This window comes from Peromyscus eremicus, chromosome 11, assembly GCF_949786415.1.
Source record: "Peromyscus eremicus chromosome 11, PerEre_H2_v1, whole genome shotgun sequence".
Classification (NCBI taxonomy): Eukaryota; Metazoa; Chordata; class Mammalia; order Rodentia; family Cricetidae; genus Peromyscus; species Peromyscus eremicus.
In genome coordinates, this window is record NC_081427.1 from 312,226 (window position 1) to 328,431 (window position 16,206).

Consider the following 16,206-nt stretch of genomic DNA (forward strand, 5'->3'; position numbering starts at 1 on the left):
AGCTCCTAGCCATTATTTCTCTAAAGGGTCTCTCCCCTCTTCTCTCTTCTTCTTTTGAGGTTACTACAATATATATGATGGTCTGACTTATGGGTCCATGAGCTCATCTGGGCTCTGTCTACTTCCTTTAGCCTTTTTCTGTCTGTTCCTGATAATTTCCATTATCCTCTCTTAACATTTTCTGACCCCATCTCCTGCCTGCTCAAATTCAGCTTGCACCTATTTTAATAAAACAGTTGTTTTAATTTTTATGTCTGGTAGACCTGCAATCTGGTCTTTTTTGAAGCACTGTGTATTGATTTTTTTTTTTTTTAAACCTTTGAATGGGGCATGCTGGTAGTATGCTGTGTGTTCTGTTTCAGGCATTTGATTCTAACATGATAAACCTGGATATTGGGATCTGCCAGAATTCTGGTTTTGGATTGTTTTACACATGATCCATTATGTCTTTTCTGAGCCTTTTCCTATGCCTGAGCATGCATAGTGATTTTTCTGACATGTCCTGTATATATAGTGTGTGTGTGTGTGTTTGTGTGTGCGCGCTTTTGAATGCCCTTATCTGATAGACTTCCAAAGAGATAAAGGAAGGTAGTCATCCTCTTTATTTTCTGGAATTCACATCAGAAATAGTAGCTATAAAATAGTTAGAAGCAGCCTTCAATAATGAGAACATGGATCACCATACTTAAAGCATGGGATTTTTTTCTGAAGCCCGCCTTAGCTTGGGAAAGATGACATTCACTGGCTTAGAAAAAAACACATGTAGCTGGACTTGACCATAATTATTTAATTTTCATCTAGGTCTTCTGGGAGTTACTAGCCTTTCATAGACTCTAGAGTTCAGAACCATTAGGGTCTGTTGGGCAGCTCTACAAGTAGAGAGATGGATGTCAGGTGCCTCCTGCTTTACCTGCTGTCATCTCTATGTGTACACACAGCTTTTATGCGTTTTAACTGAGTCAACTTGTACCTTTCTCTAGTGCCTGAGATTGTGAGGGAGACCCAAGATCTCATCGAGCAAGGGGCTCTCCTGCAGGCCCACCGGAAGCTAATGGACTTGGAGTGCTCACGGGATGGGCTAATGTGTGAGCAGTACCGCATGGACAGTGGGAATAAACGGGACATGACCCTCATTCATGGCTACTTTGGTAGCACACAGGTGCTCTCTGATGAGCTGGCTAAGCAGCTATGGATGGTGCTGCAAAGATCACTGGTCACTGTCCGCCGCGATCCCACCTTGCTCGTTTCTGTTGTCAGAATCATTGAAAGGGAAGAAAAAATTGACAGGAGGATACTTGATCGAAAAAAGCAAACTGGGTTTGTTCCTCCTGGGAGGCCCAAAAACTGGAAGGAAAAAATGTTTGCCATCTTGGACAGAACTGTGACAACTAGAATTGAAGGTACACAGGCAGACACCAGAGAGTCTGACAAGATGTGGCTTGTGCGCCACCTGGAGATCATCAGGAAGTATGTCCTGGATGATCTCATCATTGCTAAGAACCTGATGGTCCAGTGCTTCCCTCCCCACTATGAGATCTTTAAGAACCTCCTGAGCATGTACCACCAGGCCTTGAGCACTCGGATGCAGGACCTCGCGTCAGAGGACCTTGAGGCCAATGAGATCGTGAGCCTCTTGACATGGGTCCTAAATACCTATACCAGGTAGAACTGATTTCATGCCTTATGTATTCTTTTATCTAGAACTTCTAAAAGCACACTGGCCAACAGTTTACAAACAGTCTCACGCATTTTGAACTGGTGCCTTTTTCTGGTTTGTGAAAGTCTTTCTGTTCTGCCTGTTGGGGATTACCCTTGAGGATGAACCACGTGTGGTTACAGTTGTTTCTACATGGTCTCTGCTGTCTGCTTTGAGCACTCTGTTGTGTGCCATGGCATTATTTTCTGTGCTCACTGTGTGCATTCTTGCTTCTTCACAGTGATTCCCTGACACAGGTATAGTATTGGAACATTTTATAGATTAGGAGCATGTGGCCCTAGGAAATTCAGTGACTTGTTCAGAGTCACCAGGCTGGTGAAGAAATCACCAAGTTTAGTTTTCCTTACTAGTCCACTGCAACAGTTAATCATCCAAATATAAGCAGTTGTACACTAACTTAGTAGTCCATACCTGTAGTTCCTGAACTCAAGAGAGTTGAGTGGAAAGATGGTTTGAGCATAACCCGGGCAGAATAGCAAGACCTATCTCAAAAATAAAGAAATAGCAACAAGAATATATAGAAAAATATGTAAACTATATATAAAAAAATCAGTTATTCCTTTTGTATTGCAGCTTGAGACTATTACTTTATGTGAAAGAACATGAGCCACTTTATGCATGAAGTAGTTGAAGGTGGACTTTGAAAAAATGTCACTGGGAAGCTATTATGAGATGCTTTAAGATTAGGTAATTAAAATGGTTATTAATTTTAACTTTGCTTGGTTTTATGGGTAGAAAACAATATTGAGTAATATACTGAAATTTTTTTGTTTTTGCCCATCTTGTTACTGTGGAGAAAGAAAGTATGCTTTTAACAGTGAGGTTTGTTTTGTATGTGGTTTTTAACTACTTAGAGTAGTGTGTTTCTTTACCTCAATATGGAAAAATGTGAACAGAATGAAATTGTCAGGCATGGATGATGATCATTATTTGATACCCTTTTTAAAAGATTTATTTTTTAATACTTTTAATTATATGAAGTTATGAATGTGTGTGCATATGGTTATGTACATGTGAGTGCAGGTGCCTTTAGATGCCAGAGGTGTTGGATCTGCTGGAACTGGACTTACAGATGGTTGTGAGCTGCCTGACATGGGTGCTGAGAAATGAACTCAGATCCTCTGAAAGAATAGCAAGTGCTCTTAACCACTGAGCCATCTCTCCGGCCCCATTATTTTATAACTTTTACATGTACAGTCCTGGACCTTAGTTTTTAACCACTGTTGGGAGGTCCAAGTAGTCTCCATTATTCCATTCTGTAGTCTTTCACCTTGCATAGCTTAGACCATAGTATGTCAGGTGTCCTAGACTTTTCTGAACCCAGTTGCATGAACAAATACATTTTCTCTGAAGCTTAGTATTTGTTTCCCTGCCTTCTGGACAGTAAAATGAATGTTGTCTTTCTTTCCTTGAAGACATGTTTCCTTCAGTAACATTTATTCTTTGCCTTAGTCTCACCTTCATATAGAGATTAGTGATTTTTATGACAATGCTTAGTGTTCCAAATAACAGTACTTGTCCATTATCTTCTTACTTAATGAGTGTGACAATGACAATTCCTATTTGTCTGGTCCTGGTCTCAGCTCTGGAGACAGTGAGTTAAGACAGACAAACCTTTGTGGACTCTTCCCTGCATTTGAGTGAAAGTTCCCTGTGCATCTGGCACAGTATGCTGAGGCCATATTGAGATTATATAAGTGTCTATATAGCCTGCATGGTGACATCATGGAGGGACCTCCAAATCCTTGGCATTTCACTCTGTGCTCTCCATGAGACCTCTGCTCTTCCTGATTTGTGGAGTTGTAGAAGTGTTAGCATCCAGATCTCTAGGATAGTGCATTTATATGTCAAGCCAGACATGTAGACTTACTTGAGAGTGTTCTGTTGTAGTTTGTCCTTTACATCTGGTTTTCACTGCAGTGCAGAGATGATGGGGAATGTGGAACTAGCCCCAGAAGTGGACGTTAGTGCCCTGGAGCCTCTACTCTCTTCAAATGTGGTCTCTGAGTTGCTTGACACATACATGTCAACACTCACGGTGAGTAGAGCAGAAGGTGCTTAGTGGTTGTCTATCTGAAATGTGGTGAGACATCTGAGCTAACTCCCCTCAATAGACTAGCTGTTCCTCTGGGTCTTGTCATGTCCATTTTCTGTTAAAGAAGGGACACCCGACTCTGGTTCTGGAGCTCATTTGAATGCGTTTCACAAATGTGCGAGTCTCTTCTGCTGGAGGAGCCAACCTGTGCCACCCACTTGGCTGGCAAGGCTTATGTCTAAGGTAACATGAGCCACCTCAGCACTGTGTTCCAATGAGGGGTGGCAATTTGGGGACCATGGGGCCAGTCTGACATCAGTTTCACAACCAATAGATGGTCTTAGTAAGATGGAAGGTGCAACAAGATGGCATCTAAGCCACTACTGAGGGTCCCTGGGGTCTGGAGACCTGTGTTTTGCTGTGGCCTGATATGACTGGGCTGCCAAGTCTGTTCTCTAATGGCTTGGGCCTAACCATCAGATGCTGGACATCTGGTTTTGTCCTCCAGCATAATGTTCATCCATAGCCTTCTTGATCCTTTCCCCTCTTTATCTACAGTTAGGGTTTTGGTGGTCCACATATGCAGAGACCAGTATGAGTACCACACACCAGTGAATTGCATGTGAGGAGCCTGCTCTAGCAGGCTCTATGCTTGGGAACAAGGGTTGCTGTAAAAAGCTGCATCTGGTCTGGACAACTGTAAGTGCTGTGTAGAAAAGTGTTAGATATAACTCAGAGCCTGTTCTTTCCTTTTCCATGATATCCAACTCCTAGTCCAACATCATTGCCTGGCTTCGGAAGGCACTGGAAACAGACAAGAAAGACTGGAGCAAAGAGACAGAGCCAGAAGCAGACCAGGATGGCTACTATCAGACTACACTGCCTGCCATTGTGTTCCAGGTACAGGCCCTGAATTTGAAAGTCCCGTTTCCCATGTGGTTAATAGGATCTGTTGGTTTCATAGGCAGAGAATACCTCAGTCTTCACAATGCAGCAAAGATGTCAAGAACACCCTCTCCCTGACGTCTCTGTCTCTGCTTTCTGGAGCTAAAGAAACTGAGGCTCAGGATTGTACTCACCAAGTCGTGTTACCCAGGATCACTGGAGATTTTCCAGAAGATCTTTTTGGGTCTGAACTGGAAGCTAATTATGTGTTGGTTGTGCGCAGTGCTCCCATTTCTGTGCTTATTTACATTCCGTGTTGGTAAGAGGTCAAGTCTTGTCTTCAGAATGCCACAGTTGAGTTTAATCTGGTGAAACCCAGGGAAGTGTATAGCATTTTAAAGATACTTTCTTATCACTAGACTGTACTGGATATTAGGTCCATGTTTGTATTGAAGGGACCTGTATTGGCCCAAGACACCCTAAGACCAAGTTCTTGGCCCAAAGATTTATTTGCCCCAGAGATACAAGGGGTAGGGAATAAGAAACAAGGGCAGGAGATAAAGGACTAGGGAAGAGGGGATGTGAATAAGGGGGTGGGGAGGAGTATTTGTCCCAGGGGCACAAAGGACTGCCTCTGCTTACAGAGGAGACAGACATGGTCTCTGGACAAATAGCAGTTTATAAAGGTGAAAGGGGAAACCCAGTATTAGAATGAGGTGTTTAATTTTGATTGGACAGGTTAATTTGGGCAGCCACTAGGGGGCTTTTGATTGCTGGACTTCAATACTTGGATAGCTGGACCTTGGGAGTTAGCCTCAGCAGGAGGAAGTGGCCAAATAAGGGAACAGACCTTGATGGCTAGCTTTAGAAATATAATCTAACAGTTTTTAGCAAGGCAGAGGGAATGGGGGAGAAGGGCAAGGCCTGTCAGAGCCATGTTTGCCATGCTCAGGCTGCCTAGAGTCTTCACACATAAGTAGACATAACCATCCTCATAGGCCCCAGCTCTTTGTCAGCCCTCCTGTCACACTGTAGAGGTCTTCATTTCTGTGGTTAGGTTTATTCCTAGATACTTTATTTTTTGGAGGCTATTGTGAATGGGAATGTGTCCATGATCTCTTTCTTTGTGTATTTGTTGTTGGTGTATAGAAAAACTCTTGGTTTGTTCAGGTTGATTCTGTATGAATTTATTGTTTCTGGACATTTTCTAGTAGAATTTTTGGATCGCTAATATATAATACCATGTCATCTGCAAATGAGATGGTTTAACTCCTTTTCCTATTTGTATATCTTTAATTTCTTCTCTCGCCTTGTTACTCCAGCTACTGCTTCAAGCATAGTATTGAAAAAAGTGGGAATAATGGACAGCCCTATCTCATTCCCAACTTCAGTGAGATTGCTTCATTTTTTTCTGTATTTAGGATGAAGTTGGCTGTGGTTTTCTTATATATAGCTTTTATTATGTTGTTATGTTCCCTCTATCCCCCATTCTTTAGGACTTTTATCGTGAAGGCATGTTGGATTTTATCAAAGGCTCTTTCTGTTTCTTTTGAGATGACCATATGATGTTTGTCTTTAAATCCATTTATGTGGTTTCTTAAGTAAGTATTTTATTGAGCATTTTGAATCTGTGTTCATCAGATATATTGGCCTTTAGTTTTATTTTTTATGTTGTTGTCATTTCCTGGTTTTGGTCTCAGAGTGATACTGGCTTGATTGAAGGGTCTCGGGGTCTCTCTCTCTCTCTCTCTCTCTCTCTCTCTCTCTCTCTCTCTCTCTCTCTCACACACACACACACACACACACACACACACACACACACACACCATTTAAGAATGATTGGCTGTAGAGCTTCATTGAAAGTCTGGTATAATTCTTCTGTGACTCCATCTGGTCCTGGCCTTTTTTTTTTAAGCTGGAAAATTTTTATTACTATTTCAATATCCTCATTTGTTATGATTTAATTTTGGTAGTTTCCTAAATCTAGAAATTCATCCATTTCTTTTAAGTTTACCAACCTAATGGGGTACAGATTTTTGAAGTACTCCTTTATAATATTCTAAATATCTTTAGTGTCTGTTGTAATGTTTCCTTGTTCATTTCTGATTCTGTTCATTTGGATCTTCTCTTTCTTTTATTTTTTTAAAATTTTTATTGAATTCTGTTTTTCAAGTTCTGGGTTATCTTCAGTATTTCCATCAACCTTATATTGGTATTTTCCTGGGCATTATTCAGACTTAAATTCTTTTTCCTTAATTTCATTCAGCTGCTTCTTTGTGTCTTCTTTAAATTCCTTGAATTCTTTGATGAATTTTATGTGTTCTTTTGAATTCTGTTTCTTGAGGTTCATCTAGGTAATCCTCAGTGGCAGACATTTTTATAAGGTTTGGTAGATTTTTGGAGGAGAGATAAAGGCTTGGTCTTTCATATTGTTTGTATTTTTGTGACGTATGGACTTCTTTGTTAGTTCTGTGTCTGACGTGACAAAGCAGGTTGGGGGGGGAAGGAAGAGAGAATATGCGGGTGGGTTAGGCCTGGAGGTTGGAATTGCTAGGGAGGAATGAAAGCTGGCGGACAAAGGAGACTGGGCTGTGTGCAGGATGTGTGTCTTGGTCCAAGCCTGGAGTGCAGGAGTAGATCTGGCTGAGAGGAGAGGTTGGATGTGGTATGGTAGGGACCAGTGGGTCAGGAACAGGCCGGGTGGGTCATAGGAGAAGGCTAGAGGTGGGTTGAGGTGAGGTAGGGTTGGCTAGACTAGGCCAGGGCCCTGGATGAGGGATCCAGGCTAGATTCAGCAGGTTGGGTGTGTTGAGCAGGAAGAGTCAGGCAGATTCACCAAGGTAGACCTTGGAGAAGGATGTCCCAGGTAGAATTTTATTAATGGTGAACATTTTTCTGTACTCTTGTAAGACTATTTCAGATTCTTAAATTTTTCAATTTTTAGATGTTTGAACAGAATCTTCAGGTTGCTGCTCAAATAAGTGAAGATTTGAAAACAAAGGTACTGGTTTTGTGTCTTCAGCAAATGAATTCTTTCCTAAGTAGGTATGTATTTTTGCCATTGATCTATCTTACAAATTATGTGTTTTAAAATTGAGAGCAAAATTTGTTAATTCTAGTATGCTGTTATTAAAAGATTAACCCCCTTTTGTTGTCCAAAAATAAAAAAAAATATTAAAAAGAAGAGGAAAAAGAAAAGAATGCTAAAATGAAAACATCCTAAACAGATGGGACATGTGACATACTGTGTCCCAGTGGGCCTTTCCCTGTAAATTGTTCACATAAAGATTTTCAAGCCTAGACAGAATACCATGAAATCTGTTCTCCCATCCTATTGGCCCAAGTTCTTCTAAGCCACCCTGTTCTGTTATCCTATTGTCCCCTTTTTGTGACTCCCTTCTACGACTCCAATTCCCAGATGTTGCCATCCATGTCCCAAATTCTCTGCTATAACCACAACAGCATCAATCATACAGTGGGTATCTGACATCTTGTATTAGAGTTCCACTGTGTATTCAAGACTTTCCTTAAAAAATGAAAGAGTGGCATCCTAGGTGTTTGTTTTCCAGCTATTCCAGGAATCCAGTTATTATTTTTTTTTGTTTCATTTCTTTATAGAGTTTTGAAAAGGGAAATCTTATCAAGTGTGTGATAGTGTTTCTCACACCATTGAGGGTTTTGTGGAGGAGTGGAGTGGGAGCATTGTACTATGGTGTACATGTGGAAGTCAGAGGACACCTGTGTGGGTTGGTTCTCTCCTTCTACCTTTATGTGAGTTCCAGGGATCTACCAGATGGACAGGCTTTTGTGACAGGGACCTTTACCTACTGAGTCATCCTCTAGTCCTGTTACGTAACTTGTGGAGTGAATTGTTCATGAGATAAAGTAAGGTGATACTTTCCTAGTTAGTTACATGTTTCAGAATATCTTCATGTCAGAATACCAAACCCTATTTCAAAGCCTGCTACAAAATTATTTTTTAAATTCATTTAACATGATTGACTCTCTACTCTACCATTAATATGGACCATCTAAAAGTATGTTGATGTTTAAAGACTCCTCTGGTCCAAAAGTGGTGATATGAGTTCCCTGACACACATGATGTCTACCTGTCACTAGAGACAGCTTGGGGTTCCCCAATGTGATTTCAGATACAAAGATGAAGCCCAGCTTTACAAAGAAGAACACCTGAGAAATCGGCAACACCCACACTGTTACGTGCAGTACATGATTGCCATCATCAACAACTGCCAGACCTTCAAGTAAGTGGTGTATGGAACAGAGTGGGACAGAGAGCATGTAAGCATGTAGCTACTTTCCTGAGCCCTTGATATTTCCTTGCAGAGAATCCATCGTCAGTCTGAAAAGGAAGTACCTAAAAATGGAGGCAGAGGAGGGCCCATGTCTGAGTCAGCCAAGCATGGATGGGATTCTAGACGCTATTGCTAAGGAAGGCTGCAGCAGTCTACTAGAGGAAGTCTTCCTGGATTTAGAGGTGGGCTTGGCTCCTCCACTCCTGGAGCTAGAGCATGGGGTGGTCTCATGCTCTTCTTCGGGCTACACTGTAGCCTGCCTCATGTAGAAGCCGTGTGTGAGCTGAGATGTTCCCTTGCATCTATACTAAGCTACAGTGGGAGGGCCACTCTCAGGTAGGGATGATCCCGGGCATTGTGCCGGATGAAGATTTATATGATCACTTTGTGCCTTTCAGCAACATCTGAATGAGCTGATGACAAAGAAGTGGCTGTTGGGGTCAAATGCTGTGGACATCATCTGTGTCACTGTAGAAGACTATTTCAATGACTTTGCCAAAATTAAAAAGCCATATAAAAAGGTAAACAAATGGGTTGTAGCACACTGGAGCCTGCCTCCCATCTGGTTTATAATTCAGTGTCAAAATAGCTCTCTGCTTACGATAACACGCCAATGTTCGTGTGATCTAAAGAAGGTGTGGTGATGGGCTTGGGTAAAGACTGGAATGTTCTTTTGAGGAACATAGTGGTGTCTGACAGTCTTGGTCTAAAGTCTTTGGGCATGTTGGTTTGTTTCTACAAATGTTAGAGCTTGTTGTCTTTGCCAGTCGTCTTTACCTCCTGGTATGTTTGTGATCTCTGATTTTTATTTTATGTGTAGATGATGGGTGTTAAGGGAAAAGGCTATTATCTGGGGAAATTATATGCACTTCCCAGGCATGTCTTAGCTCCAGTCTTGGCCTCCTTACAGTTTGATTTAGTTGATGATGTATGTTCCTTTGTCTTCTTTAGAGACTTGTGCGGCTCTTCCGCGGTGTGATAGCAAGCCTGTGGGTCTAATGGTTATGTGTGATTCTCCATTTTGAATCAGGGACAATAGCCCACCCCATTCGTGGAGAGCAGACTCCAGTACAAAAGCTACAGCCACCAACCATCACATCAGTGGTTGTACAGTTAAGGGATCTGACTGACTTAAGTATCTCCTTCAGTAAGGCTCCATCACCTCCGTGTAGAGAGTCTGATCTCTTCAACAAGCCAGCTTTCCTGTACTTCTACCCATGTTGGTTCTAGACTTTTCCTTTGCTTTGTAATGCTCCAGAGGTTTCTTTTCTCCTTTGAGTCTTTCCTAAAGATTCATAAGATATTCTGTGGTTGTTTTGTTTTGTTTTAGCAGAGGTACATGTTGTTTTGGTTTTTCTACTAATATGAGGCTGCCTATGGATGAGGTACCACTAAGGAGCTAAGCTCCTCCTGCTAAAGCCAGCCTGTCAGCCCATGAATCCAAAGTTTGTTAGGCTCCGGTAGTTCCTCAATTCCAGCTCTACTCTGTATTGGGTTGAGTGTCTCAGGGGCAGGCAGAGTTGGAGCCTCCAAAGGAGTTGGCCCTGAGGCTAGGGCACACATCAAGCAACTACTAGCCTGGTGTCTGTTAACGAGGGTCACTTTGTCCATGATAGGATGTCCCTAGAATAATGATGCTGGAGGCAAGTTCTCCAAAATCCGTCTGATTTTTAGATGGAATGTAAGCATCAAGAATGCACAGGCCATGTGTGAGTCCTTTCTTGCTCCTGTGTGTAACGAGTCTTTTTCTGTCCTGCCAGTCAGCTCCCAAATAATGGCACAGAAACTTCTTATTAATTATGAAATCTCAGCCTATAGCTTAGGCTTGTTCCTAACTAGCTCTTATAACTTAAATTAACCTATATTTTTATTAATCTATCTTCTACCATGTGGCTTTTACCTCTGTCTCATTCTGTGTGTCTGACTCATTCTGCGTCTGGCTGGCTTCTCTGCCTCTCTTCTGACCCTGGAAGTCCCACTTAACCTCTTCCTGCCTAGCTATTGGCCATTCAGCTCTTTATTAAACCAACCACATCAGTATATCTTCACACAGTGTACAAATATCCCAAAACACCTGTGCACATGCTGTGCTGACAGTTGGCCTATCATAACTCCTGTCACCATGTGCAGCCAGGAGAGTCCAAAACTTTATGGTGAAATTCAGGTATGCTTAGTTGGCTTAATATACTTACTTTAAAATCCCACCAAAAATATGGCCAGGTGTGGTACTCTGGAGGCTAAGACAGGAGGGTTGTTGTGAGTTTGAGGCTAGCCTGGACTATATAGCTAAACCATGTCTCAACAGAAAAAAAAAAAAAATCCAAGTAAGTTGTTGAACAGGACCAGCCTGTTTGCAGGTCATCTTAGGTTTGATGAGAACATATGTGTGTCTTAGCACCGTGGAATCTGCAACTGACTACACGTTTCTCTACAGAGGATGACAGCTGAGGCACACAGGCGTGTGGTGGTGGAATACCTTCGGGCTGTCATGCAGAAGCGTATCTCCTTTCGAAGTGCTGAAGAGCGCAAGGAGGGTGCTGAGAAGATGGTCAGAGAGGCTGAACAGCTCCGCTTCCTGTTCCGGAAGCTGGCATCTGTGAGTATTGAAGCCATGGGCTAAGCTCCAGGTTGGTAGATGTCAGGTTACAGAGTTGTGTTGTCCAATAGCTTGCTTTTGGTTTCTATGCCTGGACTGTTTAGGCCAGTTTATGGGATCTAGCAGCATCAAGAACCAGTGGACAGTTAGTTGTGTCTGTGAAGAGGAGAGTCTTGTCCAGAGCCTGCCCAGCTTCACAACTGATAAATAAATTTCTACAGAAGCTGACACTTTAAGGCAACTCTCAAGACTTTTCTGGTGGCAGCCCATATGTACTTCATACTCATCTCTTCCTGTCCGTCTGCCCTCACCTGTTTGCTCTCTAAGATTCTGGTTGCCTAACTCCTAACTCAGTAACCTAACTAATAACATAACTCCTTGGCTCGAGTGGCCATGACTAGATACTACTCCACCAGGCCTTTTTCCTGGCTAGAGACCAAGTAGTGACTGACCAAATCACCTTGTGAGATTGGCCCCTGATCCTTGGTCAGAATGAATCTTGGGGTGTTTACATAGAAGAGCAAGGTGCCCAGCCTGAAAAGGAGTTTGGAGATGTCAAGATCAAGTTGGGACTACTGCAAAAGATTGTGTTTAGGGCTGTCCCTCACACTGGTGCTGTTTTCCAGGGATTTGGTGAAGATGCGGATGGACACTGTGATACAATAGTTGCTGTGGCAGAGGTTATTAAGCTCACAGACCCTTCTCTGCTTTATCTAGAAGTCTCGACTCTGGTCAGCAAATATCCAGACATCAGGTAAAGGCTGAGCATCTTCCATCAGCAAGTAGCACAACAGGCTATTCCTACTGCCCTCAGGGAGATAAGCTGTGAGCATCAGGAGTTAGACAGTACATGCATGCCAACTAGATATGAAGAGAAAGGTTGTCAGGGCTGTGGTGGTGAGGTCTGTGCAGCCTTCCACCAGCCCTACCTAATGTTAGCAGAATCTGGCTGAGGTTTGTAGCCTTGTAGCCAAGCTTTTGTGTCTGAATGAGTGGAGGTCAGAAGGCAAGCCTAATGGTATAAGTTAGGTACTGTTGGCAAGTGTCTTAGTTAGGATTGTATTGCTGTGAAGAGACACCAGGACCACGTTATTAAAAGGAAAACATTTAATTGGGGCTAGCTTACAGTTTCAGAGGTTTAGTCCATTATCATGGTGGAACATGGTGGCATGCAGGCAGACATGGTGCTGGAGAAGGAGCTAAGAGTTCTGCATCTTGATCCACAGGCAGCAGAAGCAACTATGTCACTGGGTGGTGTAGCTTGAGCATAGGAGACCTCAAAGCCCACCTCCACAGTGACACATTTCCTCCAATGAGGCCACAACTACTCCAACAAGGCCACACCTCCTAATAGTGCCACTCCCCATGGGGGCCATTTTCTTTCCAACCACAGCAGGAAGGATTGAGTATTGCATCTTTGATGAGTGGAGTGGGGAAGGTTGTGATCACTGGAGTGGTCTGAAAGGTGATCTTAAACCCTATGATCTAAAGAAAGAAGGTGACATGTTGTGTGTGGCCAGGACTTCCTCAAATATATGTGTACTCAGTATCGGGCTGAGGGAAGAGGTGTCTGCTCCATGTCCCTCTACATGCTGTGCTGGCTTCAGGCCATGCCTTTGTGATCTCCATTCCAGGAACCTGCCATTTCCTTTAAGGGTGAGCATGGCTAAATTGTCTCATTGACACTATTAGAAGAGCAAGAGTCCTAAACCCTCCAGAGTCATCCTTCCCTGGTTAGGCATTCTTGACACAAATAGTTAGAAAAGCAGAATTTAAAATGTCCTTTGCATTTTGCAGAGAGAAAGTAAGATGAAATTTTGGATCTCTCTCTTCTGTAAAAGAAGAGAGGCCTTTTGTGGCTGTCAGTTTCCCACTCTGTGAGTGTCACCTGTGGAAACTGAAGGAGCTGAGAGAAAATGGAGGCTCATGCTGATTTCTCTCCCACAGAGATGACCACATTGGTGCACTGTTGGCAGTTCGAGGAGATGCCAGCCGGGACATGAAACAGACTATCATGGAGACACTGGAACAGGGCCCCATGCAAGCAAGCCCCAACTATGTGCCCATCTTCAAGGAGATCGTTGTGCCAAGTCTGAATGTGGCAAAACTCCTTAAGTAGCCCTGTCCTCCACTGCCTCATGTGTCTTCGCTGTGTGTCTTCCTGTTGCCACCCTAAGAAGCAAATGTATTAAAACAAAAGTCCTTCTCTGGGTGCTCAGTATAACATCAGTGTCATGTGCCTGTCTTCTGTGGCATCATACTGTTCTCTACTATGAAACCTTCTTGGTGACTTGTCATTGTGAAAAGATGTGTAATGGAAGTCACTTGCTCTTCCCTGCTGAGGTCTTGCTCTGCTTAGTCAACACACTTTGAACCTCTGCCACTTAATTAAAGGAAAGGAAAGCCAGAGAGCTTCTCATTTCTAGTTGTAGGTTGTTCTGACTGGTTGTGATGCTGCCATGTCTAGAAGCTACAGGTCATCAGATCTCAGCTGACTTGTGAGTAGTCCTGAGCAGTCTCTGGGGCCAAGATCTACCCTGGCCTTTCTGCCTTTCTGGCTGTCCCTAGACCAGCTGCTCAGTCCTCTTGGCGGAGGAAAACAAAACAAAAACCTTACATGCTGAACCAGTGATCCCTACCCAGGTAAGCACAACCTCATATGGGTTGAGTGCCATCTGGGTCAGTTATACCAGGAGAATGAGAATTGTCATAAGTAAAAATTTTGGTCAAGGTATATATGAAAATGAGTATTTAAAATATGTGTTAAGATCTATATAGCATGCTTAGTGAGCCAAGGTCACTACAGTCCTCTCCCTAATTTAGCCAGCAAGTTTTGGCCTTCAGTGGTGGCATTATTTTGCACATTAACTTTAAGCTAATTAATAGGATTATATTCAGAATAAATATAATTCTATATTTAGGCCCCATGTTTTGTGGACATGGTCTGCAGAGGGTGGTCTGCTTACTTGTTACCTGGGAAAGGTAATGCCTGAGTTCCCTTGTCCACAGCTCTCCGTGTACATAGATGGTTGTCCTTTCCTCCTTGTTCCAGAGCTCCAGGGACTACCTAAATTAAACACTGGTGGAAGGCCTGGAAGGGCCTGTCTATCTCCCGGGCCTTGCACTACATGGCCACCCTTGAATGTGTGGACTAATGCTGTATTTTCTTTCTACTCTTGATGGCAATGTTAATATTCTTTTTTATTTAATTCTTACAAGGTATGAAAAATTCACAAATAACCCTTTTTCTAAGTGGAAATAAGTAAAAATTCCTCTGGAACTCAGAAGAAACATGGATTTCCTGAGGGTCTGGCTGGTATTGTGTGGATCCAGGGCCTGTTGAACAATCTGCTCAATGTGAATGACAACTGGGCAGTGCTCATTAATTGTGCACTGAGAAGTATTGACCAATAGCAGTGACCCTTGTAGTGACAGATTTCTCACTGCAGGCTGATGCTGCTGTCTAGGGTAGACATTAAGATGACCATTGAATGCCCATGTGGTTAAGCCCATTTGTCTGTCTGGCCCTGGAGGTCAACAGAGGACAGAGGAAATCATGTTCCTGAACAGTGGGTAGTAGGATCATGGAGACAGGATAGGGATTGTTAGAAGTCAAAGGGTGGTACCAGGCTATGTATCAGTGGGTAGACAGTGTCCATTGTGATACCAGGGGAAGGCAGGGACCGAGAACCTTTTTAGAGGACACGGATGTACAGGATTGGATAGGCTATTCCAGTGAGTGGGTTGTGGCTACATATACCAAAGTTTATGATGTCTGCTTCCTGAACAGGGATGTAGGGCTGCCATCTGCTAACAGGGAAGTGTTTTGAGAACACTCACCAGGTATTGGTTTCATCCTCCATGAAATGAGCTGTTACCCCATGAAAGAATGTCTTCCAAATTAGCAGAGTCCCTTGATTGTTGACTGTCTTAGTCACTGATTCCTTTGCTGTGAAGAGACACCATGATCCAAGGCAACTATTATAAAATAAAGCACTTAAATGGGGACTTGCTTACAGTTTCAGACTTTATGAGTTGCCCAGTCTGTGTTCTTTGCTAGTTTACCCATTATATCCAGTTATCATGGTGGGTGCATGCAGTCAGGTGCTCTGAGTTACTGAGAGCTATGTCCTGGTCTGTAGGCAGAGAGAAAGAGAGACTCTGAGCTTGACATGGGTTTTTGGAACTTCACCCCATGATACACTTCCTCCAACAAGGCCACACCTAATTCTTTCAAATAGTTTCACTCCCTGGTGACTAAGCATTCAAATATATGAGCTCATGGAGGCCGTTCTTATTCAAACCACCACATTTATTTTATTTAGTGGATTCCAGAATGAGTAGATGTCCCAGGTCATGCTGGGTAACCAGTGAGGTGGAGAAACAGCTACCAGATGCTATTTCATCCTCCTTTCCTCATATCTGTTGATGTACAGTTCAGGTTGGTGGGTGAGGTTCCTCTAAAGAAAGAAAGGATGGGCATCCTGGGTAGTTGGGTGCAAGTTGCCAGAACCAGGCCACCTCAGCAGGCCTTTAATCTAGAGTGCAGGAAAAGCTGAACAAGCAGAGCCACCTTGGCTCACTTCCTTTCTTACTTCAATGGAATGAATTATGATCCCTAAGAAGAAAAAAATTAGGTCTTAACCTTAGAACCTTGAGT

At 42.9% G+C, this 16,206-nt stretch overlaps 1 protein-coding gene across 1 annotated transcript in view; it reads left to right on the top strand.

The window, feature by feature from the left end:
* Exoc3 (exocyst complex component 3) overlaps nucleotides 1-15,554 on the top strand; it is a 32,649-nt gene extending 17,095 nt beyond the window's left edge. Inside the window, exons 4-13 of the mRNA XM_059276182.1 lie at nucleotides 981-1,662; nucleotides 3,638-3,755; nucleotides 4,527-4,652; nucleotides 7,582-7,682; nucleotides 8,789-8,899; nucleotides 8,982-9,132; nucleotides 9,349-9,471; nucleotides 11,385-11,546; nucleotides 12,173-12,300; nucleotides 13,494-15,554. Of these exons, the coding sequence (XP_059132165.1) occupies nucleotides 981-1,662; nucleotides 3,638-3,755; nucleotides 4,527-4,652; nucleotides 7,582-7,682; nucleotides 8,789-8,899; nucleotides 8,982-9,132; nucleotides 9,349-9,471; nucleotides 11,385-11,546; nucleotides 12,173-12,300; nucleotides 13,494-13,665 (1,874 nt within the window). The 3' untranslated portion in view covers nucleotides 13,666-15,554. The remainder of the gene's footprint in view (nucleotides 1-980; nucleotides 1,663-3,637; nucleotides 3,756-4,526; nucleotides 4,653-7,581; nucleotides 7,683-8,788; nucleotides 8,900-8,981; nucleotides 9,133-9,348; nucleotides 9,472-11,384; nucleotides 11,547-12,172; nucleotides 12,301-13,493) is intronic.
* Nucleotides 15,555-16,206: the final 652 nt, after the last annotated feature.